Source organism: Panicum hallii, chromosome 5 (genome assembly GCF_002211085.1).
Source record: "Panicum hallii strain FIL2 chromosome 5, PHallii_v3.1, whole genome shotgun sequence".
Lineage (NCBI taxonomy): Eukaryota > Viridiplantae > Streptophyta > Magnoliopsida > Poales > Poaceae > Panicum > Panicum hallii.
Genome location: NC_038046.1, coordinates 562,758 through 587,923, shown reverse-complemented (window position 1 = coordinate 587,923; position 25,166 = coordinate 562,758). Strand labels below are relative to the sequence as shown.

The window sequence follows — 25,166 nt, the reverse complement described above, 5'->3', positions numbered from 1 at the left end:
ATGCCTTCCCATATTTTCTGTGGTGTCTTGTTCAAATCAAAATAATATCTCATCGTCTCCCCGGAGCGGGGGTCGGTTGCTCGCTGCACCCGCACGCGCTCCCACTCCAACCATGGCCGCCATCGCCGTCGTGCCGGCTTTCTTCCTCCTGCGCGTCCCCTCTTCACAATCGCTGTCTCCTCTGGTCCCCTCACAGGCTTCCTCGCCGAGACCGAGGGCCCTTCGCAGCTTCACTCTCCTCTCCCTCTCCGCGAAGCCGCGCGCCTGGGCTGCCGGCGGCGGCGGCCCCGACTCCTCCACCAACTTCAGGTACGCAATTTCACACTCCTCCAAAACCCCCCGACGCCGTCACGTGCTCAATGTAATGCTTACGTGCGTGCTGGTGCTCGTGTGCTGCATTCGTGATGATTTCGTTGGGTCATTTGGGCGGGGGCGGCCGGACGGGGATCAGGTGTTCGACGAAATGCGTATTAATGATGTTTGTTTTTCTCAAGCACGAGATTGTTAGATGCTAATTGCACAACCGAAGGGCTACAAATCATTTGGATTGGGTCTCACCCCTACAGACTCATGATTTGGTAGGAGCCATCCGGCCAAGACACAGGAGGCTAGCTGTGTAGCCTAGCAAGTGCAGTTATCCCTATATCGCTTCTTGTGTCATGTAAGGAGCAGTTTTTGCGCTGTTCTGTACATAGAAGAGGTCCTCAATTGCAGAAATTTTGTCATCAGCAGCTTGCTTATCAATTTCATCATATCTGCAGCCAATTTGTTGCACATCCTTTTGGTTTTGAAGAATTGAGTAATTGTGGATTAACTTTTGTAATGCATTGCATGCCTCTTTCACTTGTCAGAAATCAAACATCACAGATGCCGCCGTTCAGCTTTACACTTGACGAATGTTCTTCCAGGCTGAAAAAAACCATATTGATGGCAAAGGGTGTTGCTTAAAGTAAGTGGGGAAGCTCTTGCTGGAGATCACACAGAAAACATTGACCCAAAGGTGAGCGATCCTTCTTTCCGTGGAGCTAGAACATCTTTAATCTAAGCATAATCAATGTGCATTGATCATGTAATTTAATGTAACTGTGTGGTTTGTTGCAGATTACAATGGCAATTGCAAGAGAAGTTGCTTCTGTCACCAAGCTAGGTGTAGAGGTGTATCCTCTCTACTACCCTTCATTTCTTTCTTAATTGCATATATCTATTATCAAGATTTAGAATTAGTGAAGTAAAATGCACATAGGTATGCTTGATAGTAGTCATTAATTCAATGGTTAGATTCAGTTGCTGTGCATTCAAAATGTTCCCTTGCAGGTTGCTATTGTTGTTGGTGGGGGCAATATCTTCCGTGGGGCCTCTTGGGCTGGATGTAGTGGGCTTGACCGCTCATCTGCAGATTACATCGGGTAACATGCCCATCACTTTGTATTTTCATTCGCTCATCCTATGCTCTGCTCTTATGTGGCCTTTATGAGAAGTTGAAACACAATAAATTGATATTGTTAAAGCAGATAATGAAACATAACCTGAGGCCAATACAACCCATTTTGGTAGTTGCATACCTCGTTACGCATTTATGCCATTCATGTTAACTTTTAGTGTAATGCAGGCTGATCGTGCGGTCGTGCCTAAGATACAAGCTGAAAAAAGTTATTTGGGTATTCCATCAAAATAGTTTACTGAGTGGAAAATATGAATAATTGTTTTCAGGAATTTGCAATTTTGTTAAAGTAAAACCACCTGTAATGTATTGTATATTCTCTGTCCATAACATTTTGCAACTCTGCTGCTGTAGAATACACCGCACACCCTAATCAGGGGGGGTGACCTTCATTATATAGCCTAATAGGCTAGGGTTACAATGTATAAGGCCAAGGGGCACAATTATATTCTAACACCCTCCCTCAGTCTAGGCGGGAGTGTCACGAACACAAAGACTGGACCTAAAGTCAGTGAACAACTGTACAGGTAACCCTTTGGTCATAATGTCCGCGAACTGATGAGACGATGGGACATGAAGCACCCGGACCTGTCCCAAAGCAACCTTCTCACGGACGAAGTGAATATCTATCTCAATGTGCTTCGTGCGATGATGATGAACTGGGTTGGCGGTCATATAGACAGCACTGACGTTGTCGCAGTAGACGATCATCGCCGAAGAAATGGGTGCATGGAGCTCCTGGAGCAACTGACGAAGCCAACAAGTCTCAGCCACAGCGTGCGCAACAGCACGATATTCAGCCTCCGCACTCGAACGAGAGACCGTAGTCTGTCGTTTGGATGACCAAGAGACTAAGTTGCCGCCGAGGAAGACACAGTACCTTGAAGTAGAGCGCCGAGAGTCTGGACAACCCGCCCAATCGGCATCAGAGTAGGCAGTCAAGCTGATGATGCTGCCGGTGCCAATGTGAAGTCCGGTGGAGAGAGTGCCCTTGACATACCGCAGGACGCGCTTGAGCATCGCAAGATGAGGCTCTCGCGGGTCATGCATGAAGAGGCACACCTGCTGAACTGCATAGGCGAGGTCCGGACGAGTCAGCGTGAGGTACTGTAGAGCTCCGGCGAGGCTGCGGTACTGAGTGGCATCTGCCACCGGGGTGCCGTCCGTAGCTGACAGCTTGGCATAAGTGTCTATAGGGGTCGCCGTAGAGTGACACTCAGCCATGCCGGCGCGCTGGAGCAGATCCGCAGCATACTGATGCTGGGAGAGGAAGAGGCCGTCAGAGGAACGCGTGACAGAGATCCCGAGGAAGTGGTGAAGATCTCCGAGATCTGTCATGGCGAACTCGGAATGAAGGAGCTCAATGATGTGACGAAGGAGCCTAGTCGACGAGGCTGTCAGAATGATGTCGTCGACGTAGAGCAGCAAGTAGGCGACGTCGGCGCCCTCTTTGTAAACAAAGAGGGACGTGTCGGAGGTCGACGCAGTGAAGCCAGACTGATGGACGAAGCCGGAGAAGCGCTGGTGCCATGCCCGGGGCGCCTGCTTAAGCCCATACAAGGACTTTTGCAGGAGACAGACGTGGTCAGGAGCGGCTGGGTCGACGAAGCCGGGCGGCTGCTGACAGTAGACCGTCTCGTTCAGATGGCCGTGAAGAAAGGCGTTCTTCACGTCCAGCTGATGGATCGGCCAGGAGCGAGAAGCGGCGATGCTGAGGACGACCCGGATGGTGGCCGGTTTGACAACCGGGCTGAACGTCTCATCATAGTCAATGCCGTACCGCTGCGAAAAACCACGAACGACCCACCTGGCCTTATGGCGAGCCAGGGAGCCGTCAGCACGATACTTGTGCTTGAAGACCCACTTGCCGGTGATGACGTTGGCACGAGGCGGGCGAGGAACGAGATGCCAGGTGCCATTGTCAACGAGCGCCTTGTATTCTTCAGTCATTGCCGCGCGCCAATTCGCATCGGCGAGCGCGGCGCGGGTGTTGCCTGGCAATGGCGACGCCAGGCTGGAGTCTGCTGCAGTGAAGCCGTACCGCTGCATGGGCGGCGGCAAGGAGCCCGTCCGGGAACGAGTCTCCCGCGCAGAAGACTCTGGAGACCGGGGCGCTGTCGCCTGCGGTGCTGGAGCCGAGAGCACCACTGCCGGTTGCTCCAGGGCCTGTGGAGCCTCCGGCTGCGGTTGTGGAGCTGGGGCTGGACGCGGACGACGGCTGTAGTGAAGACCGAACCGCTGTCGGGGCCCGGCGTCGGGAGCGGGGGCGCCGGTGCCGGCACTAGGTGGTGCAGGAGCCGACACCTGGGGCAGCTGGTAGGCAGCACCATGCCACAGTATGGCCGGGTCCAACCCGACAGGGTCGCCGGCATCGTCCGAGGTAGATGAAGCCGGCACGACCGAGGCCCGCGTGTGCCGAGCGTCTGAGGTAGACGGGGCAGGCGCGGGAAGTATGTCCTGTAACAAAAAATCAAACGAATCCGGTCGGGGCTTGGAAGCCGCAAACGGAAAGTGAGTCTCATCAAAAACAACGTGGCGAGAGATGATGATCTTGCGAGTGGAAAGATCAAGACACCGGTAGCCCTTCTGGGAAGGAGGGTAACCGAGGGAGACACACGCTGCTGAGCGAGGAGACAGTTTGTGGGGAGTCATGGCACTGATGTTCGGATAGCACAGACAACCAAAAACTCGAAGGAGTGAGTAATCTGGCATCTTGCGATAAAGAAGATGATAAGGAATACCGTTATGTATGGACGATGAAGGCCGCCGGTTGATAAGAAACACAGCGGTGGAAAGCGCTTCGACCCAGTAAGAGGGAGGCATGGCAGCATGAATCAGAAGCGTCCGAACAGCATTGTTCAGTGTGCGAAGCATCCGCTCAGCTTTGCCATTCTGGGCGGATGTGTAGGGGCACGAGGTGCGAAGAAGGATGCCGCGGCCAGCCAGGAAGGTAGCAGTGGCATTGTTAAGGAACTCCGTGCCATTATCTGCCTGAAAACAGCGCACAATATAGCTGAATTGTGTGTGAGCGTAAGCAATAAACTGAATAATATGCTCATGAACTTCAGATTTTTGGCGCAGGGGAAACGTCCAACAATAATGTGTAAAATCATCAACTAACACAAGATAATATTTATAGCCAGAAATACTCAAAACTGGAGAGGTCCAGACATCACAATGGACGAGTTCAAATGGTGCTGAGGTACTAGATGCTGAACTAGCAAAAGGCAGCTTAGCATGTTTGCCTAGCTGGCAGGCATGACAAATGTGGTGAGCTGCTTTATTACACTGAATAACTGAAAGTTTATTTAGAGTCTGGATGACGACTGGTGCTGGATGACCTAGGCGGGAATGCCACAGCTCCGGGGAGACAACAGCGACATGGCAGCGAGGAGGCATGCGATGTGGAATGGTGTAGAGATCCCCATTGCTATTGCACCGAAGGAGGACCGTCTTGGTCTGGAGATCCTTAACAGAAAAACCAGAGGCGTCAAACTCAATGGAACAGTTATTGTCGCGAGTAAGCTGTCGAACAGATAACAGGTTACGAGTAAGCTGAGGAGCGACAAGTACATTATCAAGATGAAAGGGACGATCAGCTATTTGTAAAAGAGATGTGCCACGACCGAAAATAGGAATGGATTGCCCATTACCGACCGTAATGGAGGATGGTGGTGACGGGAGACGGGAAAGAAGTATACCGTCATTGGAGGACATGTGGGATGTCGCTCCGCTGTCCATTACCCAGGGAGAAGACTCCTGAACCGCCAGCTGGTTGAGGGCAAGGATCAGTCCGGCCGAGTTCCAGCCTGGAGAACCACCCGCGGCGGAGAACTGCGTTGGCGCAAAGGCAGTGTGTGCCTGCTGTGGAGGTGGTGCGGGTGGCGTCCACTGCTGCTGCCGAGGAGGCCACTGGCCGCCCGGGGGAGCCCACTGACCGGTCCAAGGGTTGTAACAGACCCAAGGACCAGCCGGCGGGGGAGCCTGTCGTCCGCCGCCTTGCTGCTGGTTGCGCCGACCGCCGCCGTTGCCACTGCTGCTGCCACCATTGCCACCGCGACCGCCCTTGCCCTTGCCCCCCTTGCCCTTGCCACCGCCCCCACTGTTGGAGGTGGACCGGCAGGACGGCGATGTGCAGGAGGAGGCGGTGGAGGCGACGAGGGCTGAGGCAAAAGCCTCCTTGTGCTCGGTGTCGAGGCGGAGTTCCTTGACACGGAGCATGTTGGTGGCAGACTTGAAGTCGGGGAGCGGCGAGGTGTTCGCGATGATATCGGCAGTGGTGACGAAACGGGAGTTGAGGCCGCGCAGAAGGTTGAGCACGAGCTGCGCCGGGGAGATGTTGTGGCCAACCTCCCGGAGCGCATCAGCGGTGCGCTTCATCTGCTGGGCGTAGGCGTCGACGGAGAGGTCGCCTTGAGACAGGTTGTGGAACTCCTGCTCGAGGACGACGGCGCGGGACTCCTGGTTTGCCTGGAACAGCGCCTCGATGGAGACGTACAGTGCGCGGGCATCCTGATCGGGCTCCATGGCGAGGTCGAGGACAGGGTCTTCAACGGAGCCGTACATCCAACCGCGAACGCAGGCGTCGGGCTGAGACCACGAGGGGTCAGCCGGGTGCGCGGCCGCCGTGCCGTCGATGTGGCCGAGCAGTCCGTACTTGCCGCAGAGGGCGGTGAAGAAGGCCTTCCACTTGGAGTAGTTGGGACGCTCAAGGCTGAGGTTGATTGGGACGTGCTGCTTCACGTTGACGGAGGCGTAGGCGGCGAAGAAGGGTGGAGCAACGCCGTCCCCAAAAGCGCCGGCGGTTCCGGAGCCCAGGACGCCGGACGTGGCCGAGGAAGTCGTGGAGGACGTCATGGCGCAGTCAATCGGACGGGGGGAGGCGGCTTCCTGGCGGGGTTGGCGTGGCTCCCTGGCGGCGGCAGCGCGCGACCGAGATGGCGGCACGCGACCTGAAGCGGCGTGGCCGGGCAAAGCGGCGCGGCCGGGCGGCGGCCTGAAGCGGCACGGCCAGGCGGTGACCTGAAGCGGCGCGGCCGGGCGGCGGCCTGAAGCGGCGCGGAGCAAGACGCGCGGCAGTAGGGCGCGGCGCGGAGGCAGCGACCTGAAGCGGCGCGGCTGGGCGGCGACTTGAAGCGGCACGGCCGGGCGGCGACGTGAAGCGGCGCGGCCGGGCGGCGACGTGAAGCGGCGCGGCCGGGCGGCGACCTGAAGCGGCGCGGAGCAAGACGCGCGGCAGTGGGGCGCGGCGCGGGCGTAGCAGGCGGACGGGAAAGGGCGACACTGCTAACGAACGGCGGCAAGGTGGTGCGGTGGCGTGCGACGAGGAGGAGGGTGCACGGGCAGAGGAGAAGCGAGCGGAAGGAAGGGATCGGTAATTAGGGAGGATACCATGTAGAATACACCGCACACCCTAATCAGGGGGGGTGCCCTTCATTATATAGCCTAATAGGCTAGGGTTACAATGTATAAGGCCAAGGGGCACAATTATATTCTAACAGCTGCTCATTATGAAAGACATTTCGTGTGACAAGCAATAGTATGGTTTCTTACTACAAAAATGCAGTTCAACACTAAATCGGATTATGTTTCCTAATTCAGCATGTTGGCCACTGCGATGAATGCTATATTTTCTTCAAGCAACAATGGAAAGCATTGGAATACCAACGCATGTCCAAACTGCGTTCCGTATGTCAGAGGTTGCAGAACCATACATTCGCCGAAGAGCTGTCACTCATTTAGAGAAAGGAAGGGTTGTTATATTTGCTGCTGGGATAGGGAACCCATTCTTTACAACTGATACGGCTGCTGCTCTTCGATGTGCAGAAAGTGAGTTCATCTTATATAGTACTCTACTATGAACTCTTTTGATTAAAAATCTAGAAAAACATGCTTGCAGAGATGTGTAGTTATTTCACTACTAAATATATGTTTTTAAGCAGTAGTCATCATTGCTGTAGTTAGTTGCAGGTAATTGGACTCACAAAGACTCTCGCAGTAACATGCTTTCGGAGATGTGTATTTATTTCACTTCTCTTAGTTTATCTGATGAAGCATGCATGAACATCCTGGTGCGATCAAGTGAAAACTGAAACTGCGGATGCAATTATTAGGTTAGACAAATAATACCGGCCTGATCTTAAGCTGGTTTCCTGCCACAGTGCTGGGACTTGTAGATAATTTGTGTTAGCGTGTGTTTTCAATAATTTTCTTCTACATGTTTACGCAAACAACCATGAATCATAAGGTATGGTGTGCCTGTAGAAAGTAGAAACATCCAATCATGGTGCGAGCTTGAACTTACCTTTTCTAGACTGAGTTCTCAGATATATAGCATTGTTTCATTCAGCGGAAGTTGTTTAAACTAACAGTATATTTTATACTGACCTTTTCCTCCTGCTGTTATGCAAATAGTCAATGCAGAGGTAGTGCTTAAAGCGACAAATGTTGATGGTGTGTACGATGCGGACCTCAGACATAATCCCAACGCCCGCCTTCTTGAGACTGAGGTATCATGAAGTGACAAGAAGAGATCTCTCAGTAATGGACATGACTGCCATTACATTATGCCAGGAAAACAATATTCCCCGTATGGATGCTACCAATTTTGATACTTCGTGCGGGCATCTAATTCCTGTTTTAAGTTTTTAATCTAGGGCTTCATTTTTTCAGTTGTCGTGTTTAAATTGCAAAAACCTGGAAACATTGCGAAGGCTATTGTTGGTGAGAAGGTTGGTACCTTTATTGGCTGCACAGGAAATCAGGAATAAAATGGAAACACACTGCATGGAGAAAGAAGATTGGTTAACGAGGTGTGAGTTCAACAGCTGCACGAGCTGGGGCTCCCCCTCTTTTCTTATTTAGTTTACGCGTAGGAGATTTTAGGGGGTTGGAGCTAGGATTAGGATAGATTAGCGATCAAAATTCTAATAGCTGTAATCTTGGAAGAAGACACTTAGGGGCAAAATTTTCCAGCCCAGTGCTGCTATCCTATATACAATAAACTCAAGGAGATTATTACTTAATAAAACAAATCTGTATAAAGATTGCCTGTGGTGCAACTGAAGAACAATGTCACAGCTCCTTGTCGATTTCCCAGTAACACCTTTTGTCGAACCGGTTGAAGCATGCGAGTTTATCTTACAATGAAAGAAATGAAATCTAAATACCTATGTCAAAAGATGGAGCGTGTGTCAGGGATAGATCCCGGGTATCTCAACGAAGCTGCTGACTGGGAAGGAAGAAGTTGGACCCCTCCTAGAACTCCGTAATCCTACTAGAATAGAATTCCTTCCTACCTTGTAACCGACCGTAATCCTACTAGAATAGAATTCCTTTCTACCTTGTAATCGACTAGTTTTAACCGACTGGAACCTCTGCCCCTAGAGTATATAAATAAGAGCAGGGGTACATTGATCGGCACAACTACAACACGAGGAACAACTCGTGCCTCATGCACATCAACATCTAAGATAATACAAACCACCACACAGAATATAGGGTATTACGCTCTCGGTGGCCTAAACGTATCTAAATCTTATGTTCCAAGCACTTTCGAGTTCCTGATCTCGGCGACACCCCACCTACAATCTACTATCTCGGAAGTATCTCTCGGTAGGCTTGGAGGTTAAACACCGACAGCATCCATCTAATCGTGATAGCAGATTTCTGATAGTCTTAAGCCAGTCTCAGTGTACGTTTTTATAGTACAGTTACCAACACTGAGAACTATGCAACTGTGCTAGATAAGTTTCATAGTGATGAAACTCCTCTTACATCCTATGAAACTCTTTCCTTCTCTCTCCTTGCAATGTATGATATGATATAAAATTTAATACTATAAAACTCTTTATAAAACTCCCATTGAGAATGGCATTACAATGGAAGATGGAGTTTATCCAGGTACATGGAAAAAAAATGAAGTACAGACGGAGGGATATTATTGACTTGAGTCAAAAGAACACTCCAGCCCAATGAAAGCAGTTTGGATTGAGAGTTGACTCAAATAATGAAATACTAAGTAAGCGTTCTAGACAATTTTCGGTCAAAAATGTGTTCTAGGCACACACACTTTTTTTTCTGTTCTAAGCATCATAGGGAATTACGGAAGTGACGAAACCGGCGTGCGCTCGGCGGCGGTGAGCCGCAGCAACGGTCACCTCACCTCACCTCACCGTCGTCCCCTGGAGACTGGAGGAGAGTGAGACTGCCTACTGGCCGACTGGCCCTGGCTGACGACTGACTCGGAGGCCGACACAGCTCCCGAAGCGACCCTCCTCGCCACGTCATCGCCTCCCTTCTCTCTGACGCGTCAAAGGACGGAGCCCGGCAGACCGCGCCCCCACCTCCCCTTGCCCCCCACCCCTCCGCCGCCATGGGCCGGAGCGCGCCGCCGTCGACGAGCTCGCCGGAGCTGCGGCGCAAGCGCACGGCGGCGCCGCCCCCGGAACCCCCGACGCCGCGCCGCTTCTGCTCCATGGACGATGTCATGCGCCGCTCGCGCCCCGTCGACGCGCCGCCCCCCATCGCCCGCGCGCGCGAGGCCATCTACGACGCCGTCCTCTGCGACACATGCGGCTCCGGCGACCGCGACGACGAGCTGCTCCTCTGCGACCGCTGCGACCGAGGACGCCACACCTTTTGCCTCCGCCCCATCGCCGCCAAGGTCCCCATCGGTCCATGGTTCTGCCCCGACTGCGCCCCGCCCGCCAAGCCCGTCAAAAGTGAGTCTTGGGGCCCCTCCTCCCTCGCGACCTCGATCTCGACATTTCCCTCTACCGTCGCGCTTTTTCCCTCCTTCAGATTGTCGCCTTCCTTCTTGTGCTGTATCATCTTCTCACTGTTTTTTCCTGCTTCCTTCTGTTTTGGGGAATCTCTTAGGGTTTCCGATGAAGCAGACCAAGATCGTCGATTTCTTCCGGATCCAGAAGGATGACCAGAATGGCGTGCCCGGGAAATGTAGGCTCTCCCAAGGTAATTCTTTCCACCTATGTGCACCATTGCGCAGTGCCCTGTGAAATGCGAGACCTTTTGTTTTCATTGCTTGCGTTGCCGATCGTCGATGGAACAGCGGCTTGGCCATAGTATAGTGTTTTACCGGGGAAAAAGTTCAATTTACACTCTCGAACTATCGCAAAAATCCGATTTTCAATCTTTAACTATAAAACCGGATAAGAGAGGCCATCTTACTATCGAAACCGGATAAATTTGATCTTTAGGGTGGTTTCTAGGGTGGTTTTATATTTTTTAAAAAATTAAAAATTTCTAGTTAGATCTAAAAAATAAAAATAATTCATTTTAAATCATAAAAATATGAAACTAGTATCAAAATTTTTCTAAAAATGTAACTATCTATTATTGCTCTATTTGAATCCTATTTATTCAAAAATAATAGGCATAACTACAAGCAACTAAATACTATGAATATAAAAAATGGATCCGAATAACTGACAAATATAGTGCCAATAGATAGGTTACATTTTTAGAAAAAATTTGATACACATTTCGTGTTTTGTTGATTTAAAATGAATTACTTATGAATTTTTTAGTTTAAATTTGAATATTTTTATTTTTCATAAAATGGAAAACCACCTTCGAAACCACCCTAAGGGCTAAATTTGTCTGGTTTCGACGGTTGGATGGCCTCTCTTATCCGGTTTTGTAGTTTAAGGTTGAAAATCGGACTTTTGCGATAGTTCAAGGGTGTAAACTGGACTTGCACACTTGTTGATTATCTTGCACTGCACTGCAATTTCTTTGTCAAAATGTCATTAGTTAGATGCACCTGCGAAGAGCTAGCTGCAGCCAAAAAGTTCCTGTTAATATATGTCATGCATGTGTCACTTTTTAGATCATTTATGGTGTCACGGTTTGCTGATTTCTGTTGTGGGTATATGTGTACCCTCTTGATTATCTTGGCTGCATTCAGTTAGCCATAAAAATAATTCCCGCCTTTGGTTTTCCCATAAGAAATCCATATTCGTATTGGTCCTATTGCTGATTTCTGTATGTTGTACAGGTTCCAGTATTAGTACAGGCTCCAGTAAGCTGGGTTTTTTTTTACCTATGTGCAGTTCAACTTCAATTACTCCAGCCCTCAAACAACGAAAAATGAACCTTTAATGAACAGACATTTACTTCATCTTGATGGTGCATTCGTTTGCGGTAGTAATGGCAATGTGTGATTGAAAAAAAGAAAAAGAATGTGTGACCCACTTTGTAGATTCTTTTGGCAATTAGTTCTGTATGTTAATTGTATGTGCCATATATCTCACAGATATTGCAAAATGTGGAACTTTGATGCACTAGATTGACTGCTTTATTGCCTAATATTTTACTGAGTATCGAGCTATTGTTAGATTTAAACACAAACTAAACTGATATATCGGAAATAAATTTAAGTAGATTGAGTATGAATCAGAAAGAGATGCATTTACTATGGTACTAACTCAAGTAATTTACTTCATCTTTTTCAGATGTTAGAAAGCGAAGAAAGCGTTCTCTCGTCATGCACAAGAAGAGGAGGAGGATACTGCCATTTGTCCCAACTGAAGATCGAGCTAGAAGACTCAAACAAATGGCTTCTCTAGCCACTGCTTTGACATCTTCAAAAACGGAGTTCAGTAATGAGTTGACATACATACCTAATATGGCTCCTAGATCTTCCAATCAGGCAAGATTGGAGGAAGGTGGTATGCAGGTTAGGAAATCTTTCACCTGAATAATATTGTAACGGTTTGGTGTTTTGTTCTAATATTGCACCACCCAACTTTCAAGATTCTTCCCAAAGAGGATAAAGAAACCATAGAGCTATGCAGGACCATGCAACAAAGAGGCGAATGCCCTCCACTTCTTGTGGTATTTGATTCCTGTGAAGGGTACTTTCTTGAACTAATGGCACTCAGTTCTTTACTTTCTTGGAACTTGTCCATATACAATTCAAAGTTTGTGATTTTATGCCCCAAATTTGATATTTGTATGCATACCACTGGAGTTTTTGTGTGTGCCATTGCGCTTGACGTTCCAGTGTCACACACACAAATTTCAGTGTCATACAGACAAATTCTGTGAGCAAAACAGTGGACTCTATGGAGTACATGCACATTTTTCTTTACATTTTCAGTAGACAGAAATAACACTTATGCATAGCTATTTTCAGTTTCACTGTGCAGGCTGATGCTGATATTAAGGATATGACCTTCATCGCCGAATATGCTGGGGATGTTGATTATCTGGAGAACAGGGCAAGCGATGATTGCGACTGTATTATGACACTCCTTTTGACAGCAGATCCTTCTCAGAGGCTGGTCGTTTGCCCTGACAAACGTGGAAATGTTTCTCGCTTTATTAGCGGCATCAATAACTATACACCGTAAGTAGCTGCCTTTTCTGATTGCGTTGTGTTCTCACCTCAAAGAAAGGACGTGCACTGTATCCTAAGTTTGAAACTGTTAAATTGTTGCAGGGATGGCAAGAAGAAGCAGAATGTCAAATGTGTGCGGTATGACATTGATGGGGAGAGCCATGTCTTGTTGGTGGCCTGCCGTGATATAGCTTGTGGTGAAAAGCTATACTATGATTACAATGGATACGAGCATGCTTATCCTACTCATCATTTCCTCTAACCTAACCCCCTATAGTTTTGACTTGCCCAGCATTAAGGAGGCTGGGCAAAATAGGGCTTATTGGCAATATTTCCAGCTTTGCCACCAAATCTAATAACTTATTATACAGCTCGTTGGTACAAATGATAGAATCAATCCAATTTTCGGAAGAGATCCTAATGATGGAAATTGGTAGTGCTGGTGACTGGTAGAAGCAATACCTTGATTCAGTTATGGAATCAAGAGGAATCGTCATTGTTCCTGCTCTCAAGATGCATCTTCTCATTCATTTTTTTTACAGGGATTCTGATTTCGGATCCCTTTTCGTGAGAGTAAATAGTTGTCTGTGTGTCTCCTATTTGTAAGAATGCTGTAGAGAAGCTAACTATTGCTGATTAAAGGGACATTTCGATTTTCAAATGGATAGAATTTTTTTTCTTCTCTTCTAAGAAAATTACGTGGTTCGGCCTTTCTTGTCCAGCTGTTGTGGTTTTGTTACACGCGCGCGCGCGCACACACACACACACTATGTGTGTTCAACAATCAACACTGACATAGGATGGTGACACAGTTGTAAAATTGTCGAAAGGATGACGAGAAATGGGTGGTGTGCAGCAGCAACGGTCACCTCACCTGGAGAGTTACTGACCTGTGGCCTGACGGCGCAAGGCCTCTGACCTGACGACTCCAGCTGTTGTAAACACAAGCAGGTACTAACTGTTTGCCTTGTTAATCAAAGGTGCCAACCAAAACTGAATTCTTTCACAACACAAGCTGCCAAGTGGCGCTAAAGCATGCGCTACCCTATTACATTTTCGAGAATTCTACTAAACACAAGCACTAATAAAATGCATATGCAAACTCAGACGTAAAATGACTTGCGTAAGAGGATCCTCGTCCCACAAAAAGGGCAAGTAGTTCCTTTGCATACTGCAGAGGAATTTCGCTCACTGACATATGGGCCCAACAACACTCGGGTCTACTATACAGTTTAATCCTAGGGGGGCTAGGGTCAGTTCTACCAGGGAAAGCACACCTACTGCTTGAAATACCGTGCTTTACATTTCAATTCAGGAAAATCCCATCCCAGTCCACCAGTACTGCCAGACCAGCGTACCCATCACCATCTAATACACCATTGTGTTACATGTTCGTGTGGCTTCGTACCACTCTTCGCTAGCATCAGATCTCAAATCTCGATCAATCAACATAAAACCAAGCGTGGTAAAAAGTACAAGCATCTAAAACACCCGTGTAACAAACTCGCAGGTTGGTGAACATGACCAGCAATTCGACACCCTTTTATCAATCTGAACCCCAAGCTTCATCACGCATGGCTTGTCGAGCGGCAATCCTGTTCTTTCTCTCTTCCTCCTGTTTCTTCAGCTCATCTGACCCAAAGTTTGTAAACTGCTTCAATCCCATACCATGAGCAATTAGCCTCTGAGCTGTTCTTGCAGATGTCTTTGGTCTCGGCTTGGGTGGTTCTAGGTCTGCACCGAGACACAAGAGCAACTTTAAACAGAGTGTGTGGTAAATTTTTTTAAAAAATCGTACTACCAAGAGAGGCGAGCAAGTAGGAAGGAAACATCATAAAATACGAGATATTACCTCTACCATCTATTTTTGTCAATAAATCATCATTCTCCTTCAGTGACCGCACTTTGTATCTTGGAGGTATGCAAGACTGAGCCTCCCTAGCTACAAGTTAATTGGAAAGAATCAAGGGATCAGAATACATGCAACCAAAGACAAGAACAAGAAGAGTGGATGGCTGGACAGGTCATATCATCTGCATGAAGTTCTAGCCTTAGCAGAATAGAATGACAGTGAGTCAGCATAAATTTGAACAATCAACCTAAGTAACATAGGCAAACTGTGCATTCTGTTGCCTACTTTGGACTTGACCACAATATAACATTCATTCCCAGCATGCCACTCACTGGAGGGAATTGTATTGTATCTCTCTTCAGGTTGTGCCCAAAGAACAACCATGTAGAAATAGGGTTATAAAGAGCTGTAAGAATCAAAGTACCAGTTGATGGAGTCCGAAAAACAGCAAGTGCAGAAGTATCATTAACCCAGTGAATGGCAACTCCGTGATCCCCAAACTTCTCAAAAATCCTTTCCAGATCTGTTGTGCGCGTGCTTGGTGGAAAGTCATATAGGATAAGAACATGCCTTATCCCAAACTGTCTAGCAGCTACAAAAAAAAAGCCAAAAAATTAAGTCCTTCATCTCTCAGCATAAACAAGCTAACTGTACAGAAAGAAATGAATACCCTTAATACCTGTAACAGCATTGTTCCCCTGCTCATTTATATGGCCTTTTGGTCCACTCTGAGGACTAGACTCTTTGTCATCCAAATCCCTTTCTGAACCACACTGGTCACTGTACAGAACACTCTTATCATAGAGAAATGAACCCCTCCCCCTCCTTTTGGGTCCTGAAGGTGGAGTGCTACTTTTCTCTGAAGAGCTACAAGAAAGCACTCTAGCTTCTTGCTCCAGGTAGCGCACTAGTGTGTCATCAAGTGCACCGCTATCTGCAATAGCCTCCCAATCTGCAAGCATCAAAGAATGTAAGATCTCAGTTTTCTATGAGCTATGTCCACAAGACAAATAGGTTATGCACACTACAAAAACAACACCATCTTCTCCATCTTCATTGCTTTGTTCAGTATTAGCTGAGACTTCAGAGTCCTTAGAACCCAGCGCACCCTCTTGTGATGTACATTTCTGTGGCAACTCCTGATCCCTTCAGAAACATTGTTTGACACAAAACAAACGGAAGTAAGAAGGAAGGGGATGCCCAAATAGAAGGATACAGATCAAGCCAACTAAATCGAAGAAGTCAAACTAGTAGATAATAACCACTTAGTTCCTGATACTGCTACTTTATGCACATGGTATTTTGCCACTGAATCTTGGGTGCTACAAAGAATCTACTAGCAGCCAAGAACTCAATACCCAATGTAATCACGCAGATAAATGGAGTAGCAATACATTTAAGTGCAAGTAATAGACTAGAGAAAGGTTCAGATGCTAAAAGTAGGAGTACTCCAGAACTAAGTGATGAATCCCTCCTGATCTTACATCATCACATCTCACATTAGTAGCCTCTGTATAAACCCCCTAACTCTATTAGTAACCGAACAGAGAGATAAGAGCAAGCATGTAGATTCTGGTGTTAAAGGCAACGAGGACGAGAAGGGGAACAAACCCTAGGGCCCCAGGGGCTGCGGCGCGGGATCGGAGGACGATGGCGCGGGCGCGGAGCTCGTCGGCGCGGAGGGTGTTTCCGCGGGAGGCGTGCAAGCCCGCGAGGTCCCCGAGCGCCGTGGCGAGGCGGAGGTCGGCGGCTGAGGGAGCGGCGGCGGAGGTGGAGAGGTTGGAGACGACGGACTCGAGGAGGGCGATGGCGCCATCGACGTCGCCGGCGTCGACCAGGTCGTCGACCTCCTCCGTCCAACGGGGCCCGTCCATCGGGGCGCTCTCCTTGGAGTAGGGGTGAGCGCGAGCACGGCGGCGCTCTGCTACCTGATCGCACCAAGCCCAGCCCAACCACTTTCCTCGCCGGTTTGGAGTTCGGACCAGGGGTAGGACAGTAACTTGATAAATGCATTTTTTTTAAAAAAAAGATACGCACGATCATACCACCAGGGGTCTTGTATGGACGCAACAATATACTATTTTGGCTAAAAATTTAAAATTTTACGTTCTGACTGGAATTTTCATTTGGTCTTTTTGGTGTTCTTGTCCTTGCTTTGAGGTGCAATCGCAGTTTTGTCTTCATTTTCTCAACCGTGTGATTTTGCCCTTTATTTTCCGTAAGTTATTTACGATTTTGCCCTTGGTCTTTGCATAGTTGCCCCTGTTTTGACTTCACTTGTGAAAAATAAATGGAAAAAATAAGGGCATATATACGTTACTGGGTGAGCCGTTTCTCTTCCCGAACGCGTTTCCATCCAGGCTACTTGATGACCATTGCTAGCCTGGCTACGCGCAAGAGGGAAGCAGCCGAATCCATACTCAGGCTAACAATAAACGAAGAAAAAGGGATGGCGCGATTTTCACCTAATTTACGAGTTTATATACCCACAATGCAATATACTGGGTGAAACCATGAGGTCTCACTGACATTGTTTACGCATTTTTCCTGAGGAAAAGATAAAAATAACAGTGCACGTCGCCCTTGCTGTCGTCATTAGTTTTCTTCCTGGATCCTGATTGAACATTTCTACAGCCAGAGCTGCAAATGATAGTAAATAGTTGGTTCTTACGTTCCAGCCGCAAAATGACTGCAGAAACGAACTGTTAATTATCCAGGTTTTCCATTCCGTCATCATGTTCATAATGCATTGCTGTGTTGGTGATATGCTGGATTATTACGATTTGCAGCCATTATATTGTTTCTCTCAGGCTGCGTTTTACTCTTTTCCTGTTTTAGATTCTACTCTGAGGAAGCAACTATTCATTCCGATGTAATCCTGCCGTCCTGACAAATTGTTTGCTCGTCGTCCGGGACTGGCGGCATGCCGTCGCCATCGTCGTCGGTGCCGGCCAGGCCGGAGAACGCCGCCGCCACGGCTGCGACAGCGAGCAACACTTTCCACGTGCTTAACTCTGGCGGCGGCGCCGGGGGACATGCGATCGCCGGCGGGGCGTATGTGCAGGCCGCCGCGTTGCGTTCGCCACCGGTGCGCGGCTACGGCTATCCAAGCACCGGCGTCGGCGTCCCGGCGCATACTCCCGGTGGAGCGCTTGCCCCGCAGATGCTGCAGCAGCTTATGATCTTGGCTGGCTGGGGTACCCGCCCGCCGCCATGGCTCCAGAACTACGCCGCGTCCATGTCCCCGCGGGGCCAGCCGCTGCTCCCCTCTCCCTCCGTGAGAGGCCCCGCACCCATCCGGCCGCCATCGTTCGCGCCGGGAGCCAGTGGCAGCAGCGTTGGTGCCGTCGTCGTCCAGAGCAGTGCCGCCGCCGGTAGGCACGGTCCTGGAGGTAGCAGCGCCAGCCGCCGCAAGCCGCCAAACGTGACGCCACTGCAGATTACCGCCTCCGGCACCACGGGATCAGCTTCAGGTAGCAAGAAGAAGGCGTCTCCAGCGGCAGGCGGCAACGCAGATGGCGCGGTGCAGCGGCTGCCCCCTGTGCTCGCCATGCCGACTACTGCTGGCGCGGTTGCCGCCGCGGCAAATAATGGCCGCGCCCGGAAGCGCGCGCCCATGGACGGCAAGGACTACAGCGAAAAGCCGGAGTCGTCCAGGAAACACAGGCAGAGGGCCGCCGGCAAGCAGCGGGCGGCTGACAACCAGCCGGGCCCGACAAAATCCGGCCCGAATCCGCACGCGCAAAGCAACGATCTTCAGATCGCTCCTGGTTCGCCGCCGCCGCCGCCAAGCAACATCAGGAGGAGGAAGAGCGCCGCGGCGGCCTCGTCGAGCAGCGGCAGATGTAACCTGCTGGTCGCCAGGGGGAGGAGCGCGGTTGCGGCGCCTCCGGCGAAGAAACACACCGTACTGACCTGGCTGATCGACGCCGGCTTCCTGTCCGACAGAGAGAAGGTGTTCTATGTCCCAGGGGACGGCGGCGCCGAGAAGGTCGTCTCGGGCGCGGTAACCCGGACGGGCGTCCACTGCAGCTGCTGCGACGGCGTCGTGCCGCTGCCAGTATTTGCGGCCCACGCCGGGCGTGATCCCGGGCAGCGGCCGTGGGAGAAGCTCCTGCTCGTCTCCGGCAATTCCCTCCTGCGGTGCATGCAGGAGGCGTGGGAGAAGGAGAGGGTCAAGACCTTCCAGTCGCAGGAGAAGCTGAGAGCCGCGCTGGAGCAGGAGAAGGACAAGTGCTCGCAGGCCAGGAGGAGGCTCCTGGCGAAGCACAGGAAGGGGGTCGTGGAGAGGGTCATTATGTCTCCAAGGATGAGGAAGCTGAGGTCAGGGGAGACCAAGGACTCAAGCGACGACGCCTGCGGCGTCTGCGCTGATGGTGGGGAGCTCCTGTGCTGCGACAGCTGCCCCTCCACCTTCCACCCGGAGTGCCTCGCCGTCAAGGTAACCAACTCCAACTCCCCAAGTTCCCTTCCCTTCTGAATTGACCTGACCTGGTCTGGTCTCTTTCTTTGTCTGACTGAATAACAATGTTGGTTGCGTGCAAGGATGCAGTGCCGCAAGATCAGCATTCCATGTAGCTAATGGTGCTGTATGAGATTGATTTCAGGTTCCAGAGGGCTCGTGGGCGTGCCACTACTGTCGATGCATCCTGTGCATGGGAAATGATGATCAGGGCCTGTCCACATGCCAACGATGCAGTAGCAAGTGTAAGCATCTCCTTCACTGCCTCGGAAATTTCTGATGATTTTCTCTTAAAAAAAAAGAGAGGAACTGATGTAGTGAAGTGGCAACTCCCCTGCAGATCATCAGCACTGCCGTCCCTTGCTGAACAATGGGCAGGACATCGGGGCGTACTGCAGCGAGACCTGCAAGAAGGTGAGCAATTGCTGGTAGACAGCTACTTCAGTTGTACTGTGCTAGCTGGCTGCATTTCTGTGTGTTTATACCTGTTATAGCTTGATCCTCCAATGCGAGTAGTAAAAATATTTAGACTTTGTTACCCTGAAATTTTAGTGACTTCTATTATTCTTGTCAAGCCGAACGTTGAGCATTTTGTTTCACAATTTTTTCAGCTATCTGCTCAGCTGTCAGATATGATAGGAGTAACGAACCCCACCGAAGATGGTTTCTCATGGGCCCTCTTGAAGATTCAGAAAGACGAAGTGGCCGGTTCCCAGGACATGCCTCTCATCCTTGAGGGCAACCTGAAGCTTGCGGTTGCGCTTGGCGTGCTGAATGAGTGCTTTAACCCTGTGAAAGATCGAAGAACTAAGATTGATATGCTCCATCAGGCTGTTTATAGCCTAGGGTAAGTTGTTTCAGAGGGAGGATCAACAGTTGCATAATACAGCTAAGCTACAATAGTGCACAATTGTGCTAATCCTGTCACTAAGAATTTTGTGCTTCAACAGGTCAGAGTTTAAACGTCTAAGCTATGAAGGATTCTACACCATGATTCTAGAGAAGGATGGAGAAATCATTTCAGCAGCCTTGCTTAGGTCATACATACCTTCCTTCAGTACCTTGTTGACATTACTGATCCCCTGTTGCCAAGCATATATGCACTGTCAACGTTGTCTTTAAGTCTTTTAATTAGCTCAAAATAAGTGACGCATTTATAAAACCGTCACATAAAAAGAGTAGACCCTAATGTTTGCTGAATCATATATATGTAGCAATGAGAGCTAGCCATTTTATGAAAGAAAGCTGCCAAAATAAAATGCTGGTGCCACCTGATTGGGTTTGTTCCTATATTTTGCCGGCAGTTGTCTTTGTGCTGTAAAAATGCACACATGAATACATACATGATTCGTATGCCTGCCTTGTTTCTTTTTTTTTTTCAGGTTCCATGGCAGAAAGATGGCGGAGATGCCTTTCGCAGGCACGCTGCCGACTTACCGGAAACAGGGAATGATGCGTCGCCTTGTCAATGCTGTGGAGCAGGTTGTCGTTTTATCATGTGGCAGCCTAGCTTGTGCTTGTGGTCTCTTAAAATTAAACTTATTGGCAGGAACACATGAGAAATTCCTTTTCGTTTCACTGATGGATGAATAACAATCAGCTGCTAAACTCTTCTTGGTGCTTGTCAGGTTTTGGCGTCAGTGCAAGTGGAGAGGCTGGTGATACCGGCTATAGCTGCTCTAGTGGACACATGGAAGAGGTCCTTCTCCTTCAGGCCCCTGGAGCCCCAGTTCAGGGAGGACATCAAGAGGCTGAACCTCGTGGTGATCACCGGCACCACCCTGCTCTCCAAGTCCGTAGCCGTGCAACATCGTGCACCATCACCCCAACAAGGTACTGAAACCTCGCTCAGAGCAATTCAGAATTCAGATCATGTCAATAATCGCCATCAATCGCGGTGCGTGCTGCTAGCTAACACGTCCGTTGTACGTGCTGAACAACCTGAATAATCAATCCAACATTCAGAGCCATGGTGGCGCAAGTACACGGAGCAGGCGGCGCCACTGACCGACGACGAGCTGGCGTTCCTGAATATGGAGCAGCCCTTGTGCAGCTTCACCGACCTGCTCACCGGCAATGTGTCCCTGCACGAGCTGGTGGTCACTGGTGCCAAGTCGTCGTCGTCGTCGGTTCCCTCCGCGTCTCCTGGGAGCAGCAGCGCCGCCGGCCCACCGCCACCGCTACCGGCCGGCGGCTGGCGTTCTTGCGGCGAGGCGAGCGCGATGGCGACCCTCCAGCCTGCCTATGCGCACGGCAACGCCAATAATCTTCTCCATGGCATGGAGTGATGTGATGCAGCTGCCTTCAATTCAGCTCTGAAATTACTGTACCTGTCACTATTTAATTTGTACCTGCAGGTGATTGCATTGCATCGTTATTATTTCTTTTTTTTCCCGAAAAAGGATTTCCCTGCTTTGCTTTTAGAAAGCATACAACGTTGCGGTAAAATTGCATCGCTAGCTGTGATTGGTTGGAGTTGATAATCCGTTGAATGATTCGAGCACCGGAGTGGATTGCACTGGAGCACCTCGGTTCCCTAGTTGATCCAGTAGTGCATGAGTAATCGCCCTCTTGTTTTAGGCCTTCCAAGCAACCTGCCTTGGAAGGAAGCTGTTCTTGGCGCCACTAGCGCCTTGTAAACTCTCTCCTACTTATTAATGAATGCTGGACAAGTTGTCCAGGTCTTTCAAAAAAAAATTGTCGTGGCCGCCCTCCCAGGTCAGCCACCGGTTGCTGGCGGCGTCCAAGGCGGAGAGGAGGGATGCCATGGTGGTGTAAGGTAAGCAGCACTGTGATTGGCGGGATGGTGGCTCGGCCGCAGATCACGCTGTGCAGGAGGCGGCGGCGCGCTTAGGGCTCACTGCCGGCGCCGGCGCCTGCGCTGGATTCGTTCGGCTGACCGATGGCCGCGGTCGCCGGTCGCCGGTCGCCGGTCGCCGGTGGCAGCGCGGCCTTCACGGCCACCATGTCTTTTTTTTTCCAGAAAATACTCCTATATAATTTACAAAATAGCCCCTAGTTTGGATGGCGATTATGGATCGTGATCCAAACTAGAGTGTTTTTTAAACTCGATCCAACTATTTGCAAAAGAGCCCCTTGAAAATTACAAACAAGACCTCCTCCTAATGGCATCACATCTGGCTTCTCGTTCTGCCCTCTTCTCTCGACCATCCGCCGCTGCCGACGGCCGCCGGACGCCCCGTCTAGTTTGAGCGCAATGTCCGGTCGAATATCAGACCCTAGAACCACATTTCACTCTTCCGATCCAGAGGAGATTCGCCCGATCCACTGGCAAGCGCGCGGTTCGCCGGCTCCGATGTACGCGTCGTCGCCGTTCCGACGGCCTCCTTCGGTCGATGCGGCGGTGCCGGTCGAGATGGGGGCCCTCCAGATGCATCGCACTTCCGGTGAGGTACGGTTGGCTGGGGTGAGGGCTTCTGTTCACTGCTATGTGCAAGTGCAAGGCTTGTGTCCGTGCGTTCAATTTTTTTGTTTTTTCCTCCCTCCGCACAAAATTTGCGCTAGTTTGTTGCTTGAATTATATTTGAACACTACTAGTTTTTTTTCGAAAAAATCGAATGATCCGAGCAGCGTATCATTTTTGTTTTCGGTGATAACAGCACTGACTTGTTATAAATATATATTTATCCAGCACGCATATAGTAAATTGGGGGAACTGCACTTGTGTTCTCTTATTTTTGTTCAAGAAGAACTGACAACTCCTCTGCAGATGATTAGAAGTGTCGTCCGTTGCTGAACAATGGGCACGGCATCGGGGCATACTGCAGTGAAACCTTCAAGAAGGCGAGCAATTGCTGATGTACTGCTACTTCAGTAGTTGTATATGTGCTAGCTGAGTTAACACACACTGTATTTCTGTAAGTTAGAGCAGGTACAATAAGTTCTAGTCATCTGGCTATAAGCCTTATTTTATTATATTTATGCTGAGGTGGAGGAGAGAAGAGAGAAGAGAGAGAAGGAGCTGGCTGTAGGATAGTAGCCAGCTCATAACTGGCTATAGCACAAATTCCCAGACTGAGGTGAGAGAATGAGAGTATGCGAGTGGGTCTAATATTAATTACACAACACTCTTTTAGCCAACATAATACCCAATCTATTATATTTGTTGAATACAATATTAACTTTAGATGACATAGCAAACTCTTGTAGTCGGCAGCGGGCTAAACCATTGTTCTTGCTCTTATACCTGCTATCTGCTATCGTTTCCGATGAAAACAGTAAAAATATTCAGTCAGACTTCGTTTCCCTGCTATTTAGTAAGTTTTATTCTGAACTTTGAGCGCTTTTTTTAACTATTTTTCAGCTGTCTGCTCAGCTATCAGATATGATAGGATTAACGGATCCAACTGAAGATTATTTCTCATGGGCCCTCTTGAAGATTCAGAAAGACGAACCAGGCAGTTTCCAGGACATGCACTTCGTCCTTGAGTGCAATCTGAAGCTTGCGGTGGCGCTTGGCATGCTGAATGAGCCATTTAGCCCCGTCGAAGTCGAAGACGAAGAACTGAATTGATATGCTCCGTCAGGCTGTTTATAGCCCACAGTAAGTTGAGTCAGGGTGATGGATCAACAACTGAGTACTGAAGTCAGCACCCTCTCTACATTTTTTTTATCTTCTTGGTAAATTCTAATAGTCTCGTTAAACTGCATGATTGGCTCCATTTTTGTTGCATCGTTAAATTGTTTCTTACCCATCTATGAGGGACACTTATAAAACTCTCACATGACAAGAGTAGGCTCTAATGTTTGCTGAATCATATGGAGCAATAAGAGGTAGCCGAGATGTAAAGGTGCTGCTAAAAGAACCCAATCTTATGAATAATCCTGACATACTAGACAAGCATTCCCTATTCCTCAATACAGGACTCTATGCTACCTGATTCTAGATCTGAATTAGGCACCCTTTTCATTCCGTGGTCATTTAGTGTGTGCTAATTTTTTAATCCACGGAAGCTAAGCAACAATTTGATTAAGATGGGTTTTAGCCGCCTAAGGTGATGCAGGAGGCAGTGATTGGAGAGCAAATGATGTTTTTGTTTAGTCGTCATAATAACATGGAGCATCCCTGGACACTCTTTTCTGCTGGAAAGATACATACATATACATGATGCATATTAATTATGCTGCTATGCATGCATGCCTTGTAATCTTCTTGCAACAATGCAATTCCATTGGGAGCAAGAAGGTTGATTCCCTGACCTGACAGGCCGCTCGCTGCTCACATCACCAGCCGGGCCGGCGACGCCGCCGGCGTGTAGAACGGCGTCTCGGGAGGCTCCTCATCTTGTGGCTCGTCGCTGTCCTCCTCGTCCTCGTCGATGGTGTAGAGGGCCCGCGAGGCCGGCCCCAACCACCGCTCCCTCGACGACGCCGCGGCCGGAGACGACTGCGCCTGAGAGGCCGGCTCGACGCGCGCGCGCTGGCGCCGTCCGGAGCAGGAGCAGGAGCAGGAGCAGAGCGTTGTTAGCAGGAGGACGAGGAGCTGGCGGCTCCGGCTGGCCTTGGTCAGGACGACGGCAGTGGGGTCGTGGGAGAGCGGCAGCTCCGGCGGCGGCCGCTTCCTGCTTATCTCTCGGTGGTTCTTCTGGCAGAAGAGGATGAGCGCCGCGGCCAAGGAGGAGGCGGCCGCGGCGAGGAGGACGATCTCGGCCACCTCCAGGCGGCTCATGGATGGGTTTGGGTTTTGGAGGAGCGTGCGTGGAGTTGGCCAGTTTGCTCGCCACGCACGGTTTTAAATGGAAAACGGAAACGGAACGGATAGTATGTATGAATTTGAGGATTTCATTCAATTCGGAGGTGATTGGAGGGAGAATGAATGGAAGCATGGTTGCAGATTGAGATAGTGATTGACACACAGATTCTTGAGCCCGGCTTTTTAGCTTTTTGATGAGCCGATCTGTGTGTACTAGCAAAGCTAGTGCATGCCTCTGCTTTAGCTAGGTTGGAGTATGCTGCCACACCACACCACACCACATCACATGGAACTTTTTTCTATTCTCTTTCCCCTACACTACACTACATGCAAAGT

General features: G+C 49.6%; 4 protein-coding genes and 1 pseudogene across 4 annotated transcripts; 3 read left to right on the top strand and 2 right to left on the bottom strand.

The window, feature by feature from the left end:
• Positions 1–112: 112 nt before the first annotated feature.
• Positions 113–8,485, top strand: LOC112895569 (annotated as a pseudogene).
• A 913-nt stretch (positions 8,486–9,398) lies between these two features.
• On the top strand, positions 9,399–13,464 carry LOC112894284 (probable Histone-lysine N-methyltransferase ATXR5). Its single transcript, XM_025961934.1, has 6 exons — positions 9,399–10,164; positions 10,322–10,414; positions 11,917–12,140; positions 12,218–12,318; positions 12,600–12,812; positions 12,906–13,464. The coding sequence occupies exons 1-6, from the start codon at positions 9,816–9,818 to the stop codon at positions 13,063–13,065; spliced, it is 1,140 nt and encodes a 379-aa protein (XP_025817719.1). The 5' UTR covers positions 9,399–9,815; the 3' UTR covers positions 13,066–13,464.
• Positions 13,465–13,909: 445 nt separating this feature from the next.
• Positions 13,910–16,617, bottom strand: LOC112895069 (R3H and coiled-coil domain-containing protein 1). The gene is made up of 6 exons (XM_025962939.1): positions 16,267–16,617; positions 15,695–15,801; positions 15,335–15,607; positions 15,080–15,247; positions 14,656–14,745; positions 13,910–14,537 (listed from the first exon to the last, which is right to left on the bottom strand). Exons 1-6 carry the CDS (start codon positions 16,527–16,529, stop codon positions 14,350–14,352), a joined length of 1,089 nt encoding a protein of 362 aa, XP_025818724.1. The 5' UTR covers positions 16,530–16,617; the 3' UTR covers positions 13,910–14,349.
• Positions 16,618–17,578: 961 nt separating this feature from the next.
• Positions 17,579–21,405, top strand: LOC112895559 (increased DNA methylation 1-like). The gene is made up of 8 exons (XM_025963522.1): positions 17,579–19,096; positions 19,263–19,362; positions 19,458–19,531; positions 19,729–19,964; positions 20,068–20,154; positions 20,500–20,599; positions 20,746–20,950; positions 21,083–21,405. Exons 1-8 carry the CDS (start codon positions 17,579–17,581, stop codon positions 21,403–21,405), a joined length of 2,643 nt encoding a protein of 880 aa, XP_025819307.1.
• Positions 21,406–24,356: 2,951 nt separating this feature from the next.
• Positions 24,357–24,954, bottom strand: LOC112895549. The gene has a single exon (XM_025963514.1). The coding sequence runs from the start codon at positions 24,804–24,806 to the stop codon at positions 24,357–24,359; it is 450 nt and encodes a 149-aa protein (XP_025819299.1). The 5' UTR covers positions 24,807–24,954.
• Positions 24,955–25,166: the final 212 nt, after the last annotated feature.